Source organism: Mustela nigripes, chromosome 17 (assembly GCF_022355385.1).
Source record: "Mustela nigripes isolate SB6536 chromosome 17, MUSNIG.SB6536, whole genome shotgun sequence".
Taxonomy (NCBI): domain Eukaryota; kingdom Metazoa; phylum Chordata; class Mammalia; order Carnivora; family Mustelidae; genus Mustela; species Mustela nigripes.
In genome coordinates, this window is record NC_081573.1 from 7,372,016 (window position 1) to 7,387,215 (window position 15,200).

At 53.7% G+C, this 15,200-nt stretch overlaps 1 protein-coding gene across 1 annotated transcript; it reads left to right on the plus strand.

Annotated features, from left to right (window-relative positions):
- The first annotated feature begins 592 nt into the window (after positions 1-592).
- Positions 593-9,846, plus strand: DACT3 (dishevelled binding antagonist of beta catenin 3). Its single transcript, XM_059382521.1, has 4 exons — positions 593-893; positions 6,208-6,304; positions 6,472-6,624; positions 7,571-9,846. Exons 1-4 carry the CDS (start codon positions 645-647, stop codon positions 8,965-8,967), a joined length of 1,896 nt encoding a protein of 631 aa, XP_059238504.1. The 5' UTR covers positions 593-644; the 3' UTR covers positions 8,968-9,846.
- The last annotated feature ends 5,354 nt before the right edge of the window (positions 9,847-15,200 follow it).

A 15,200-nucleotide genomic window follows, 5' to 3' on the forward strand; every position in this document is an offset into this window, starting at 1 on the left:
CTGGGAAGCCTTCGTGGAAGAGGAGGCAAAATCAGGGCTCGACTCGAGAACCTTTTCCGCCCCCCGCACACCCTCAGCAGCTCAGGGTCGCTAGGGGTGGGGGGAGAGGGAAGGTTGCCAAACTGTCACGTGGACCCATTCTCTATTTATAGATCACCCCTTCTCCTTTCGCGGGACAGTCCAATGGTAGCCAGAGCTCGCCCGCAAGGGGGCGGAACCAGCTGCGGGATCGGGGAGGCACGGGCCAATGTCGTTGGAGCAAGGGCGGACTTGTTTCATTGTGACGCGAGAGGGGGGCGTGACTGGAGCCCGAAGGCAGCAAGCGGTGGGGCGTGGCAAGGCCGCCCAGAAGCAAAGCGAGTAGGAAGCTGCGAGCATGCGTCGCGTCGGGGGGCGCGGGTGCACCGCCGGGCATCTTCGTAAGGGAGGGTACCAGCCAATAGGCGACGGTTGCTCTGTCGCTGGGGGCGTGGTCATGCAGATAAGGCGCGGGTGGGCGGCCCAATGGGCGGGCGCCTATGCAGATGAGACGGTGACAGCCGGGCCAGCGGGCGGGCGGGCGGGCGGGCTGTTGGGGCGGGGAGGTGGGACCCGGAGAGGGGTGGCCGTGGGGCCCGGCCGGGCTGGGGTGGGGGGCCGCAGCCATGATCCGGGCCTTCTCGTTCCCGGTGAGCCCCGAGCGGGGCCGGCTGCGGGGCTGGCTGGAGGGCAGCCTGGCCGGGCTCTGCGAGTTGCACTGGCTCCGGGAGAGGCAGGAGTACCGCGTGCAGCAAGCGCTGCGGCTGGCCCAGCCCGGAATGGGGGGCGCCGAGGCCGAGGACGAGGAGGACGCCGATGAGGACGAAGATGCGGCGGCAGCGCGCCGGGCCGCAGCGGCCCTGGAGGAGCAGCTGGTGAGGGGCCGCCTGTCCGTCCATCCCTCCGCCCCCGTCTGTGTCTGTCTGTCTGTCCGTCTCGGTTGGATGCTCAGACACCCGTTCCGGTGGGGGAGGGGCAAAAGACAGGGGGTGGGACTGGAGACCCTGGAGTATGGGCGCCGGGCGGGATCTGGCCTTCCCACCCCCAAACTGGGGAAGGGGGACAGCATCGCTTCCGCTAGAGCCTCGTGAAATGCACAGGCCCCTTCCCCAAAGAAAATTCTTCTGGGCGCTAAGTATGTGTCAAGCCTGGGCCGAGTATTTGGCATGCGCTGTCTTCTTGAAGCTTGGGGGAGAAAGGGGTGATAGTCCCCATTTTACAGAGCAAGAAGCTGAGGCTCAGAGATGGCAAGCGACTCACCCAAGGTCACACAGCTGGGATCCAAACATGCCCCACTCTGGCCCCGCCACCAGGGCTCCATCTTCCCTAAGTCCCGGTGTGCTTGGAGATCTCTGGAGGGGGCGGGGTGGGGGGAGGGGATCCTTGGGCTTCCTGAGGGAGGGATCACCGCTGGGAGGAAGCTTGCAGTCCGCGATGATCTTTACTCTGCGGTGACACTTTCCCTCCTTTCCTAGCTGGTCCCAGCCTTGGTGAGCCCCAGAAGAGGCAGGTCGAGGCAGCATGGGGGTCTGGCTTCTGAACTCCCTGAGTGTTCTAATGGTAGAAAAAGAGGCAGAGGTCTCCAGAATGACTTCAAGAGCACCACCCCTCTCTCCTTCTCTGTCATTCTTTGATTTTTCCCGACCTCTTCCTGGATTTCTCTCACTCTGTCTCCCTACTGCCACATCTCTGACTTTCAGCATCTGTTTCTGTCTTTCTTAATCCTCCGTCTCTCTGGGTCTCTCTGTCTCCGTCTCCCTGGCGTTCTCTTGCCTTTCTGCACCCCTCTCTCTTCCCGCCCCACGTCCCTGTCCCTATCTCTCTCTTCCCCTCCCCCCAGCCTGCCAGGCCCCAGACCCTGGCTCCCTCTGCAGATCCCATCCCCAAGCCTGTGTGTGGTCAGAGCTTCCCGTTTGGGGAAACCTGAGCCCGGGCAGCGGGGGAGGGGGCTCTCCCTGCTGCTGACCTCCACTGCCCCCTCCCCAGATGGAGAATGGGGAGGGGGACTGACGCCAGACTCCGGGGCTGCACGCACAGCCCCTCCCCCGACCGGGAGTGAGACCCTGCACATTCTTCTCTGGAAGCAGAAACAGCTGTGGGAGGCCCCACCCCCTCCCAAAGTTAGAGACGCCTTGTGGGGGCCTTCACCAGCTCCCCCCCACACCCCACCCCAAGCTGGCTGGGCTTGGGTAGGCACCTCCCACCGTACGTACAAGAAGAGGGAGAGAGCATGGGGATGGGCGAGCTGTGTCCTTCCTTCCGGTCCCTCAGTCTGCCTCAGTCTCCCCTCGCTGCCCTTCAGCTTCCCTATTCCTGCCGCTGAGTCTCCCCCCTTCTCTGCCCCTCTGTCTACCCCGCCCCCCAGGAGGTGGTAGTGGAGAGGGCTCTTTCCCCCACACTCTCCAGGCAAAGCTCCGTCCCAGCGTCAGGGAGGAGGCGGTGGCAGGCAGCGGGAGGAAGGCAGCGGCGCGGAGGGAGGAACAGAAAAGCGCTAAATATAAACGTCTCTGCGGTTGGGGGTTCCTGGGTCCTTCAGAAGAGGGTGTGGGTACCTCCTCTGATCCCGAGCCTCTGTCTTGTGATGCTAACCCCTCCCGCCCCGCACCCCCTGCCAAGGAATACACTCCCTTTGAAGCCTGAAAGATTGAAGCCAGACTCCATTCGTTGCTAATAGGAGTAGCCCGGACGCAGGTAAAGACCGGGGGTATCTCAGAGAAGAGAGGTCAGAATCCTGGATGGGTGTGGGAGTTCCATTCTCTTCCACCAAGAAAAAGCGTCCCCTTCCAGCAAGAAGGACTTAAGTTAGACTTGAAGAAGGACTTCCAAATCGCGCTAAAGAGAACGGGACACAGACTAGGGGCATGTGAGCAGTGGGGAACACAGGTCTGGAAAAGTTTAGGCCATGGGGTCTCCAGGGGTCCTCACCTAAGGTTTCACCCGTTAAACCTATCCAACTGAACGACCACAGGCCTGCTGGCAGAAGGGCTTGCAAAGAAAAGGGGATGGGCATGAGGGGTATTGTGGGTACATGGGGAGCAGGATTCAGACCGAGGTCATTTGAAGAGTCATCACTTTGCACCCAGAAGGGAGGGGGTCAAACTTACCCACAGTGGGAGTGTGGGGACTTGGGGTGGTGTTGGAGAACCCAGGCGTGGGGGAAGAGGAGGCCTCTCCGGTTTGTCCCCCTTACCCCTGCTCTTCCCTACAGAGCAGGAACTGAAATTAGACCCATAGAACTTAGCTCCCCTCCCAGTCTATCCTTTTATGTTTATTTTTAATTACACAAGTAAAACATGACTTTATATTTTGCTGGTTGGAAATTCATAGCTTTCGTGTAAGAATAAAAGCTAGCAATTATTGAGCTTAAAAGGAACCGCTGTTTTAAGTCATATAATCCTCACAACACACCGTAAGAGAGGGAGCTGAATGAGGCCATGTTACAGACGAGGAGACCAGGGCCCAGAGAGGGGAGTAACCTGCTCAAGGTCACACAGGGTCTCCTCGGAGATCACCGCCAATGTCACGTTGGCATGAGTCCCTCTAGACCAATGGATTTGCTTGTAGGAAGAGCTTACCTGCCAAGAAATGTAGGGTTTTGCTTCGCTTCTTGCCATTGCCAGTCTCTTGGGGTGGTCCCAGAGATAACACCAGCGGGTCTCAAAGTGTGGCTGCTGGGCTAAGCAGTGTCACCTCGGAACTTGTAAGTTATGCCGATTCTTGGGCTCCAGGCTGGAATCAGAAGCTCTAGAAGTGGGACCCAGGCCTTGCAGGTAAATCTGACTCCCACTCATACACGACACTTTTCTTTTTCTTGTCAATGCTGTGTCTTAGTGATGATTCTTTTTTTTTTTTTTTAAGATTTTATTTCTTCATTTGAGAGAAAGAGAGAGAGAGGGCAAGTAAGAGAGGTAAGGGATAGAAGGAGAAGCAGACTCCACACTGAGCAGGGACCCCGATGTGGGGCTCGATCCTGGGACTCCAGGATCATGACCTGAACCAAAGGCAGACGCTTTACCCGCTGAGCCATCCAGGTGCCCCCTCTTAGTGATGATTCTGTGTAGAAATTGTGTCCTTCCATTTTGACAGGTATATAGTATTCTGCTATGTACATTCATTTTCACCAAACATTTCCTGAGCACCTGCTTTGTTCCAGGCGCTGTGCTGTTCCCTAGGGGTGGGTGGGTGGGAATCCTGACATGAACAAAGCAGATTAAAATCTCTGCCTTCCAGGGATGACTTTTAGTGAGACAGACCCGATGACGACCTGATGCATGCTTTTGAGCCAAGAGGTCATTACTGCTACGGTGCAGGGAAGCGGGGGGGGGGGGGGGGGGAACAGGTCAATGGGTGCAAAATGATGGGGAAGCTATTTTGGAAAGACCGGTCAGGGGAGGGATTGTGTAAGGAAAGATCTGAATGAAGCCAGAGAGGGAGCCAGGAAGAAATGCAGGGGGAGCACATCCTTACTGAGGTAGGAACACCGCATAGTCATCCAGGGAGCGTGGCTGGAGCAGAGTAAGGGGGGGTGATTAGTGGGGGACATGACATGGGGTACCTGGCCGGGGTCTCCGACATTGTTTTAGCCACCCCTGATTGTGTACCATCCGGCTGCTTTCCTGGGTTCTGCTCCAAGATGACGCCACCCTGAGCATCTCTGCACACCCAGGGCAGGAGCCCAACATGGAATGATTTGTTGACTTTCCTCCCATAAACAAACCCAGATGGGGGCTTCTGTTCTTGGGGTGGGGGGAAGGGGGAGGACAAGGGGCCCAGGAGAGCAGCCACAGGAGTAGGAAGCAGGGAGGGGGGAGTCTGCGAAGGGGGATGGGGGGATCCGGCCAGTCTTTCTGCCCTAAATAGGCAGGGCTGGGCGACTGGCCTCCCGGCTCCTCCCCCCTCCTTCCCTCCCTCCCGCCGTCCAGACAAGCTGCTTTTGTCTGAGGGTCAACCGTCAGCCTGTGGTGGTGGCCACCTCTGGCTTCGCCCTAGACCCACGTGCGACTCTTCCTGGATCTGGCCCTGTTTTTCCAAAATGGGGTTAGGTCCTAGCGTCTTGGAAGCCCCATCTGTGTTATCTTAGTCCCTCAACCCGTCCCTGGTCACTGTCACTCCCCTAAAAGGGTTTTCACCTTCCTTTATTCTCACCTGACAAATGCTCGTTTTCTGCAGCAAGAAGGATCCAGGATAGACTCAACTGGACTTTCTCATGGGGATGAGGTTCAGGGGCAGACATGGGAGGCTTCCAGGTGGGAATGAAGCAAGGGTGGGAGAAAGATGTTGTTCCCTGGGGCCAGGGAATGGGCTGGGGCTTGCTACTCTAGTATGCTACGGGCTAGACTCACAGAAGGACTTCCTAGGGTGCTCTTCCTGGGGGAAGGACCGAAGGCTTCTACGAGTTGTGGTCAGCCTGTTTTATCCATATGAGGGAAAGAATCAGTCTGCAGCGGGAAGGACTTAAGGAAGACTTACAAAAGGACTTTGTGCTGATGATAAGGGGCAGAGGGAGATGATGGGAGCATCTGAGAAGAGAAAGTCAAGGACTGGGAGGAGGTGGACCAATGGCTAGGGGATCTGCTGGGTCCTGGGTATTTTGAGGGCAAACTCCCCTTACAGTGACACCATGTAAACTGAGACTCGAAGAGGAATGTTCTGATAGGGGTTGAGGGTTATGGAGGAAACACCTGACAGAGAGGGGGCGAGGGATGGGAACTTCTGAAGCTTATCCCACCTAAGAAAGGTTAATGTAGCTGCAGCATGAAGGACTTGAGTTAGATAATCACTGGGACTTTTTTTTTTTTTAAAGATTTTATTTATTTATTTGACAGACAGAGATCACTAGTAGGCAGAGAGTCAGGCAGAGAGAGGGGACGGGGAGAAGCAGGCTCCCTGCTGAGCAGAGAGCCCCATGTGGGATTCTCGATCCCAAGACCCTGAGATCATGACCCGACCTGAAAGCAGAGGCTTTAACCCACTGAGCCACCCAGGTGCCCCATCGCTGGGACTTCTAATGGGATGAAGGGACAGAGATCTTGAGGGTGATCCTGGGACCTCGGTACTGCTTTTAGACTTTTGAAATTAGAGCCTCACTGTCAAAGTGAAGCTCTGCCTATCGGGGGGATATATGGGGAGGGGGGCACACGACAGAGGATTGGGGATATTCTGACTATCCTGCTCTCCCCATGCCCTCAGGAGGCCTTGCCTGGGCTCATCTGGGACCTGGGCCAGCAGCTGGGAGACCTGAGCCTGGAGTCTGGGGGCCTGGAACAGGAAAGCGGGCGCAGCTCAGGTGAGCATGCGTAGAGGGAGAAGGGTCTGCCTGGGACATCCCCATCTTTCCTACTGCCCCCTACCTCTCAGGTTTCCCTGTCTCTGCCTCTTGGTCTCTTCCTTTCCCCACCCCTGGTTTCCCCGTCCAGGCCCCTGATTGTCTCTCCTCCACTCCCTGGAATCCAGGCTTCTATGAAGACCCCAGCTCCACGGGAGGTCCAGACTCACCCCCCTCTACCTTCTGTGGGGACAGTGGCTTCTCTGGATCTGGCTCCTATGGACGCCTGGGTCCCTCTGAACCCCGAGGCATCTACGCCAGCGAGAGGCCCAAGTCCCTAGGTAAGGTGGGTGGGGTTGGGGCCCTGAGAGGCAGGGAATGGGCAGGAAAAGAATGCTTTTGAGCACAAGCTTCTGAGTCAGACTGACCTGGATTCAAACTCTGGCTGTGACCCTTCCTTCTCATGTGATTTTGAGCATGTTGCTTCTTTCTGGGCCTCTGTTTCTCCTTTTGTTAAAATAGGATTATTAGCAGCACCTGCCTCATAGGGAAGTTCTTCATACTCAATGAGCCTGAGCCCTCACTACCATTGGACTTGGCACTTGGTAGCCATGTAAACAGCAACTCCTGTTGTTCACTTATACAAGTCAGTTTCGGAGCCCCTACTAGGTGCCAGCTTAGATTTGTTTCAGTGGCGAGGAATACCCAGAGGGAAAGAAAAAAAAAATCCCTGTTTTCATAAAGCTGACTTTGCAGTGGGAGAAACAGATAATATACAAGATAAATAAGATATAGACATATAGGAAGAGAAGAAAGTTAGGGAAGGGAGCTGGGGAGGGCATACCCTTTTGAGTTGGGGAGGAAGTTGCAATTTTAGGACACATGGCTAGGGAGGGTGTCACTGAGACTCTGACATTTGAGTGGCGCCCTGAAGTAAGCGAAGCAGATATCCTCAGGGAAGCGTGTTCCAGGGAATGGCAAGTGCAAAGGCCCTGAGGCTGGAACGTGACTGGCGTGTGCTTCCAAGAGGGCAGCAGAGACCCAGACCTAGAATTATAGAAGACAGGGATTAGATATGAAGGTCAGAGAGGCAGAGGCGGGACAGACCCTTCATGGTCTTGTGACAATTTTGTTATGAACCTGATATGCCGGGAAAGCTGAGAGCAGGGTTTTGGATGACAGTGAAGGAGGGCAGGGTAGGCAACTAGCCCCTCCTAGGCTCCTTCAGCAAGGACTTCGAGGGTCCCTCCACTCTCTTCCTTTTTTTATTCTTGCCTCCCTCCCTAGGAGACGCCAGTCCCAGCGCTCCGGAGGCGGTGAGCGCTCGGGCAGCCGTGCCGCGATCATACTCGGCGCCCTACCCGACGGCAGCGGGCTCTGCAGGCCCCGAGGCCTGCTCCTCCGCGGAGCGGCGGGCGCGCGCCGGGCCCTTCCTGACGCCCAGTCCATTGCACGCCGTGGCACTGCGCAGCCCGCGGCCCTGTGGCCGGCCTCCCGCAGACTCGCCGGACGCCTCGGGGGCGGGGCGGCCCCTGGACGGCTACATCTCGGCGCTCCTGCGCAGGCGCCGCCGCCGGGGGGCGGGCCAGCCCCGGACCAGTCCCGGGGGCGCGGACGGGGGCCCGCGGCGCCAGAACAGCGTGCGCCAGAGGCCGCCGGACGTGTCCCCGCCCCCCGGAGGCGCGCGGCCCGCGCCCGAGCCCCCGGTGGAGCGCGCGGGGGGTCGTCCCGCCAGCCCGGCCGCCCTAGGCCGCGCCTGGGCCTCGCAGTGGGAGTCGGAGACGGCGCCCGAGCCCCCCGCGCCGCCCGCCGCTCCCTCGCCCCCCGACAGCCCGGCCGAGGGGCGCCTGGTGAAGGCACAGTACATCCCGGGCGCGCAGGCCGCCACCCGTGGCCTCCCTGGCCGGGCGGCCCGCCGCAAAGCGCCCCCACTAACCCGCGGCCGCAGCGTGGAGCAGTCCCCACCCCGGGAGCGTCCCCGGGCCGCCGGCCGCCGCGGACGCATGACGGAGGCCTCGGGCCGCCGGGGCTCGCCCAGGGCTCGCAAGGCCGCGCGCTCCCAGTCCGAGACCAGCCTGTTGGGCCGCGCGGCCGCGGTTCCTCCCGGGCCCCCCAAGTACCCCACGGCCGAACGGGAAGAGCCTCGGCCGCCGCGGCCCCGCCGCGGCCCCGCGCCCACGCTCGCGGCCCAGGCTGCGGGGTCCTGCCGCCGTTGGCGCTCCACGGCCGAGATCGACGTTGCGGACGGGCGCCGCGGCCGTCCCCGAGCCCCCGCGGCCCGCGGCCCGGTGCCCGGCCCATCCCCATCCGCTCCTCAGCGCCGTCTTCTCTATGGCTGCGCGGGCAGCGACTCGGAGTGCTCGGCCGGGCGCCTGGGGCCGCTTGGACGCCGGGGTCCCGCAGGTGTTGTGGGCGGCGGCTATGGGGAGAGTGAATCGAGCGCCAGCGAGGGGGAGTCGCCGGCCTTCAGCTCCGCATCCAGCGACTCAGACGGCAGCGGTGGTCTGGTGTGGCCGCAGCAGCTGGTGGCAGCCACCGCGGCCTCTGGGGCAGGGGGTGGTGCGGGTGGAGGGGCGCCTGCGGGCCCCGCCAAAGTCTTTGTGAAGATCAAGGCTTCCCACGCACTCAAGAAAAAGATACTGCGTTTCCGTTCGGGTTCTCTCAAGGTCATGACTACAGTGTGAGTTTGGGAGTTTGCTTGGGCTCCCCCTTCATGGCCTCTGCACCACCACACTCCCAATCACTGACCCTTCCATACCTCCCTTCCAAAGACCACCATTTTCTCTGCTTCCAAAGACCCTTCCTCACTGCCCCCATTCACTGCAAGTCTTGGTTGAAAAGGCTCCCCCTCCACCATAGGGAGGAATGGGGGAGGAGCCCTGTTTGACCCAGTTCAGCTGCTGGCTCTGCAGCCTTTGGGCAAGAAAGTTCCCTTTGTCTGGGCCTCACTTTCCTCATCTGTACTATGGGTGTACTATGGTATGCAGAAGGGGTAATTCAGTTTGAATTTCCCCATTTTAGTTTAGACACTTAGTCCGTTTGTTCCCGTTCGCTTCCGTCACTGAACCCTCTTATTCCTCCTTTCCATGCCCAGATACAGTGTCCTCCCCCCACTCCCCATTCACAAAGTGCCCCCTGTCCATGTCCCTGGATTCTTAGGATATCCCCTTGGCACCATGGTCAGAGACTCTGTGTCTAACTCAGGTGGTGCCTGCAGAGTGCCCTGGGAAAGGAAGGAGCACTGACTTTGGGGTTTTGAGGGTCAAGTAGGAGGTGGTAACACCTGGAAAGAAAGACTTTTCACCTCTATCCCTGGACAATTATGGAGGATTAAGAGGTAGAAGAGGAAAGGAAGATGACTTCTATCTCATGCCCCCTTTCTCCCCTGCTGAGAGGGAGTGTGGGGAGCCCAGGAAGACCCTCAACTGTTCCAATCCAGTATTTTTTTTCTTTTTTAAAAATCACTGTATTTATTATGACGATGGTGACTCCCCAGTGCACAGGGGGGCCAGACTCTGTGTGTTTCTCTAACCTCTTTGTAAATAAATGCACAGTGTTACATATGTGGTAGACTCTTCTTCTGTGGTTAAATAAGAGAAATGGTTTTCCTTTGGACTAACATTTAGTGTGCAACTACTGTTTGCTTTGAATATAGTAGTGTCCAGAACCAGATGGCAGATCTCAGGGTGGGTCTCAACCTAATTTTCCTGTCATGGGCTATAAAGAATCTGATCTTTGATTGAGTTGTGTTTGGGCATAAACATGGTTTCATAAAAATACGGGTAAAGGGACAACCCCAAATCCCTTCTTTCAGAAGTTATCATAATTAGTTTGTTGCATATTCTTGCATGTTTTCCTTTATGCATTTGCAAATATATATGAATCTAAGTAACTATACAAATGTATAACTATTATATACATATACATATTTATATATATGTGTGTATATATATATATATTTATATATATGTGTATATATATATATATATATATATATACACACATATAAATTGAGCTATATATTTGCCTTGTGTATCACTGTTATTTTGGTGGTGTTGAGTCATCTGTGTCCGGAGATTTTTTTTTTTTTAAGATTTTATTTATTTATTTGACAGTCAGAGGTCACAAGCAGGCAGAGAGGCAGGCAGAGAGAGAGAGGAGGAAGCAGGCTCCCCACGGAGCAGAGATCCGATGTGGGGCTCGATCCCAGAACCCTGGGATCATGACCTGAGCTGAAGGCAGAGGCTTTAACCCACTGAGCAACCCAGGCACCCCATGTGTCCAGAGATTTCTTTATGGGAAGGATTTCAGTTAAGAGTTGGATTTTTGTAGGCATGTCTTGGTGGCTTAGTTGATTAAGTGTCCAACTCTTGATTTCAGTTCGGGTCATAATCTCAGTGTTGTGAGATTGAGCCCCTTGTTGGGCTCCACACTGGGCATGGAGTCTGCTTAAGATTCCCCCTCCCCCTCTTCCCCTCCCCCCCCTCCCTGCTCCTGTTCCATCTCTCCCTCTTTAAAAAAAAAAAAAAATTGGGGCGCTTGGGTGGCTCAGTGGGTTAAAGCCTCTGCCTTCGGCTCAGGTCATGATCTCAGGGTCCTGGGATTGAGCCCCACATCGGGCTCTCTTCTTGGCAGGGAGCCTGCTTCCTCCTCTCTGCCTGCCTGTTGCCTACTTATGATCTCTGTTTGTCAAATAAATAAATAAAATCTTAAAAAAAAAAATTGGATTTCTTTGATGGTTACAGGACTATTTAGCTTTTCTATTTCTTCCTGTGTCAGTTTTACTAAGTTGTATTCTTCTAGGAATTTGTCCATTCATCTAATTTTAGATGACATATTTTCTGTTACTGTGTTATTATTTTTTAAAAATATTTTATTTATTTATTAGAGAGAGAGACAGAGATAGCAAGAGAGAGCAAGAGCTGAGAGGAGAGGGAGAAGCAGGCTTCCTGCTGAGTAGGAGCCAGACATGGGGCTCCATCCCAGAACCCCGGGATCATGACTGGAGGTGAAGACAGACACTTAACTGACTGAGACACCCAGCTGTCCCTAAAGATTTCATTTTTAAGTAATCTCTACCCCTAGTGTGGTGCCTGAACTCACAGCCCTGAATCAAGAGTCGAGTGCTCTATCAATGATGCCAGGTCCCCCATCACTGTATTATCAATGGCTGCTTTAGCATCCACTGTGGGATTGTCCGCTCTCCCAGTTCTTTTGCTGTTGGGGACTTCGCAGCAGTAATGTCCTTGTACCTATCTCTGTGCCTATATGTGTGTATTTCCAGAGGCTCCACTCTAAGAAATAGAATTGCTTGGTCATTATAATATATTCATTTAAAAACTTTTTTATTTTTATTTTTATTTTTTTTTTAAAGATTTTATTTATTTACTTTTCAGAGGGAGAGCGAGCACAGGCAGACAGAGTGGAAGGCAGAGTCAGAGGGAGAAGCAGGCTCCCCGCGGAGCAAGGAGCCCGATGTGGGACTCAATCCCAGGACGCTGGGATCATGACCTGAGCCGAAGGCAGCTGCTTAACCAACTGAGCCACCCAGGCGTCCCCATTTAAAAACTTTTAATCGACACTGCCACACTTCCTTCCACTAAGCGTGCCCTCAGCTGACATTTCCAAAGGCAATTTCTGAGATGCCCATTTTTCCATCAGTTCACCAGACATTTTTGCCAGTCTTATGGGGGAAAACTGTGTTCTCTTTTAACTACCACGTCTCTCTCCCCGTTGCCATGAGGCAACACATTTGTATCTCTTTTAGGCCACTTTTAATTCTATGAGTTGCCTGTTCACACCCTTTGCCCATATTTCTATTGGATAAGTTCAGTAATCACACAGATTTCATGGGTGCATAAGGAGAAGTTTGGAGAGGGGCCTTTACTAACTGCCGCACAGCAAGAAAGAGGGAGCTAAGGTTGGGATCCAACCTCCACCCAACTCCGCAGTCTGAAGAACGGTACTTACTCTGTCTTGACCTTTGTGTTTACATGGGTGGGTCCATCTCTCTGTAGCTTTGAACCCTGAAAGAGCAGAGACCAGACCTACTCTGCTCACCTGCATGTCCTGTGCCCACGGAGGTGGTGAGGAACAAGAAGAAAGGAACAAAACAAAAAAAAAAAAAAAAAAAAAAAAAAAAGGTCCTTCCTGTGGAATTTCCATTCTAGAAGGTGGGTGGGTAGTGTGTGTGTATGGATAAGCACGTATTTCTTTTGGAATACCAACAGATAAAAGTCAGTTTTGAAAGTCTGCCAGGAAAAGCCATTGCTTGTCAGGCCTTTGGGAATATTTGCCCCATCTCCATTCCATCAAAGAGGCAGCTACACTCAGGGGATGGGACTTGTCAAAGGCTACACAGGCTACTTGGTGGCCAAAATGGTTGAAGTATATATGGGTGGCCATCCTCCTTTTTTAAGATTTTAGTGCTTGCTCATTAAAAATAATAAAACAGTAACAGCGGGATACCTGTCTGGCTCAGTTGGTAAACACATGACTCAATCTCGGGGTGGTGAGTTCAAGTCCTACATCAGACATGGAGCCTATTTTTTTTTTTTAAGGATTTTATTTATTTGACAGAGAGATCACAAGCAGGCAGAGAGGCAGACAGAGAGAGAGGGGGAAGCAGGCTCCCCACTGAGCAGAGAGCCCGATGCGGGGCTCAATTCCAGGACCCCGAGATCATGACCTGAGCTGAAGGCAGCGGCCTAACCCACTGAGCCACCCAGGCGCCCCTGGAGCCCATTTTTAAAAACAAAACAAAAGAAAATAACAGTTAACAATAAATTGAGCATTTACTGCATGCCAGACTCTTCTTGGTGACTCACTTAATCCTCAGAACCTTGAGAGTTTATTAGATATATAGATACTATTATGCCCACTTTACAGGTGGAGAAACTGAGGCACAGAGATGTTAAATAACTTGCCTCAAGTAAGTTAATAAGTAGCAAAGCCAGATTTAAGTTCAGGCTGCCTACGAGTCTACGTTCTTAAGCACTGGCCTATATAGCCTGTTTGCTATATGTTTTATTTCTAGAAGGGTGCAAAAGGAACTGCTTACCAGGTTGGGAGCTAGGGAAGGGGCAAGGCCATTGACTTAATAAGTAAATAAATTGTATAATTTGTTAAAGGTGATAGGGACTATGGGGAAAAAACTGAGCGGAGATATGAGGGACTTGGGTGGGATGGGGGAGCGGAGTGATCGGGGATGGTCTAATTGAGAAGATGGCATTTGAACAGAGATCTGAACGAGGTGGGGGAGGGAGGCTTGTGAATGTCTTGGGGGGACGGACAGCAGTGGTGAGAGGAGCCAGGGTGGTGGGCAGAAAATGGTAGGGCTCACCACATTGCATGGGGTGTCATGGGCCTTGGTGACAATTTTGATTTTCACTCTGAGGGAGGTGGGCCACATGGGAGAATTCTTAGCACAAGAGGGACTTGGGTTTTTCCCAGTGGGAGGGGGAGGGAGGGAGGTGAAAGGATTAACAGCTCTACTGAGAGATAATTCACCTACCATAAAATTCACCCATATAAGTGCAGCGTTCAGCGGTGTTTCATATTTTCACACAGTTGTGAATATTTCCATCCGATTAAGAAATTTTGCTCCCGTAGCTGTCATCGTCCACTATCCCCCCGCCTCTGGAAACCACTCATCGGATTCTCTCTCTGTCCCTTTATATTGGCCTATTCTGGACATTTCATATCAATGGAATTAGGCAATACATGGCCTTTGGGGACCAACTTCTTTGATTTAGCACAATGTTCTCAAAGTTCAGCCCATGGCAGCACGTGTCAGTACTTTGTTTCTTTTTACTGCCAAATGCTATCCCACAGTCTGGACAGACCACATTTCGTTTTTCCACTCATCCGTTGATATTTGGGTCATTTCCACTTGGGGGCTATTATGAATCATGGTGCCATGAACGTTCATGTACAAATCTTTGTGTGGATGTATGTTTTCGGGGTTTTTTAAAGGTTGGTTCCTAGGAGTGGAATTGCTGGGTCATATGGGGACCTTAACCTTTTGAAGAACTGTCAGACTGTTCTGCTGAATGAATGCAGAACAACTGCTACAGTGGCCGCAGCATTTTACTTCCCACCACCAGTGTGTGACGCTTCCAATTTTGCCACCTCCTTGCGAACATTTGCTATTATCTGGGGACTTCATCTCCACAGGGTCCCTCTGGCTGGTCTGTGGGGACCAGGATGAGAGAAGCCAGTGAGGAATGGTGGCTGGACCAGAGTGTGGAGAGCAGAGGAGGTGAGAAGTGACTGTGCATTGGGGACAGACGGAAGCTGGCATTAATGGCATTTGTCACAAGATCAGTGGTGTGAGAGAGGGAGGGAAGTTAAGAGTTACTATCAGATGGTTGGGACTGCAGTAGGAAGAGGGTTTGGCAGGTGGAATCTGGAGCTTGGTGCCATACCCACCAGACATCCAGCTGGAAATAGACAATAGCGATGGGGTATTCGACCTTAGAGTTACTGTTGGCATTCACTGCACACTTCTTGAATAATTAAAGCTAAAACTGGGGGCACCTGGGTGGCTCAGTGGGTTAAGACCTCTGCCTTCAGCTCCGGTCATGGTCTCAGGGTCCTGGGATGGAGCCCCGCATCCGGCTCTCTGCTCAGCGGAGAGCCTGCTTCCTCCTCCTCTCTCTCTCTCTGCCTGCCTCTCTACCTACTTGTGATCTCTGTCTGTCAAAAAAAAAAAAACCAAAAAAAAAAAAAAAAAAAAAAAAAAGCTAGAACTGAAGCCAAATCCAGGGTCTCGGTTTCCTCCTCCAAAAAATGGGCACAATACATGGACTCCTAGGCTGTCACGAGGCTGGGGCCATTCCTTTGCGGCACAAGACAGCATTGCACACCTGGAAACTAAAGTTATGCGGGTGGAAAGAAGGCTGAGGTTTGCAGCTCC

What these genes read in the sequence shown, in the direction of transcription:
- DACT3 (XM_059382521.1), top strand. Translation starts at nt 645, where the DNA reads ATGATCCGGGCCTTCTCGTTCCCGGTGAGCCCCGAGCGGGGCCGGCTG. An exon ending in CGGCCCTGGAGGAGCAGCTG is followed by an intron (nt 894 to 6,207) that starts GTGAGGGGCCGC and finishes CCATGCCCTCAG; the next exon opens with GAGGCCTTGCCTGGGCTCAT. An exon ending in CGAGAGGCCCAAGTCCCTAG is followed by an intron (nt 6,625 to 7,570) that starts GTAAGGTGGGTG and finishes CTCCCTCCCTAG; the next exon opens with GAGACGCCAGTCCCAGCGCT.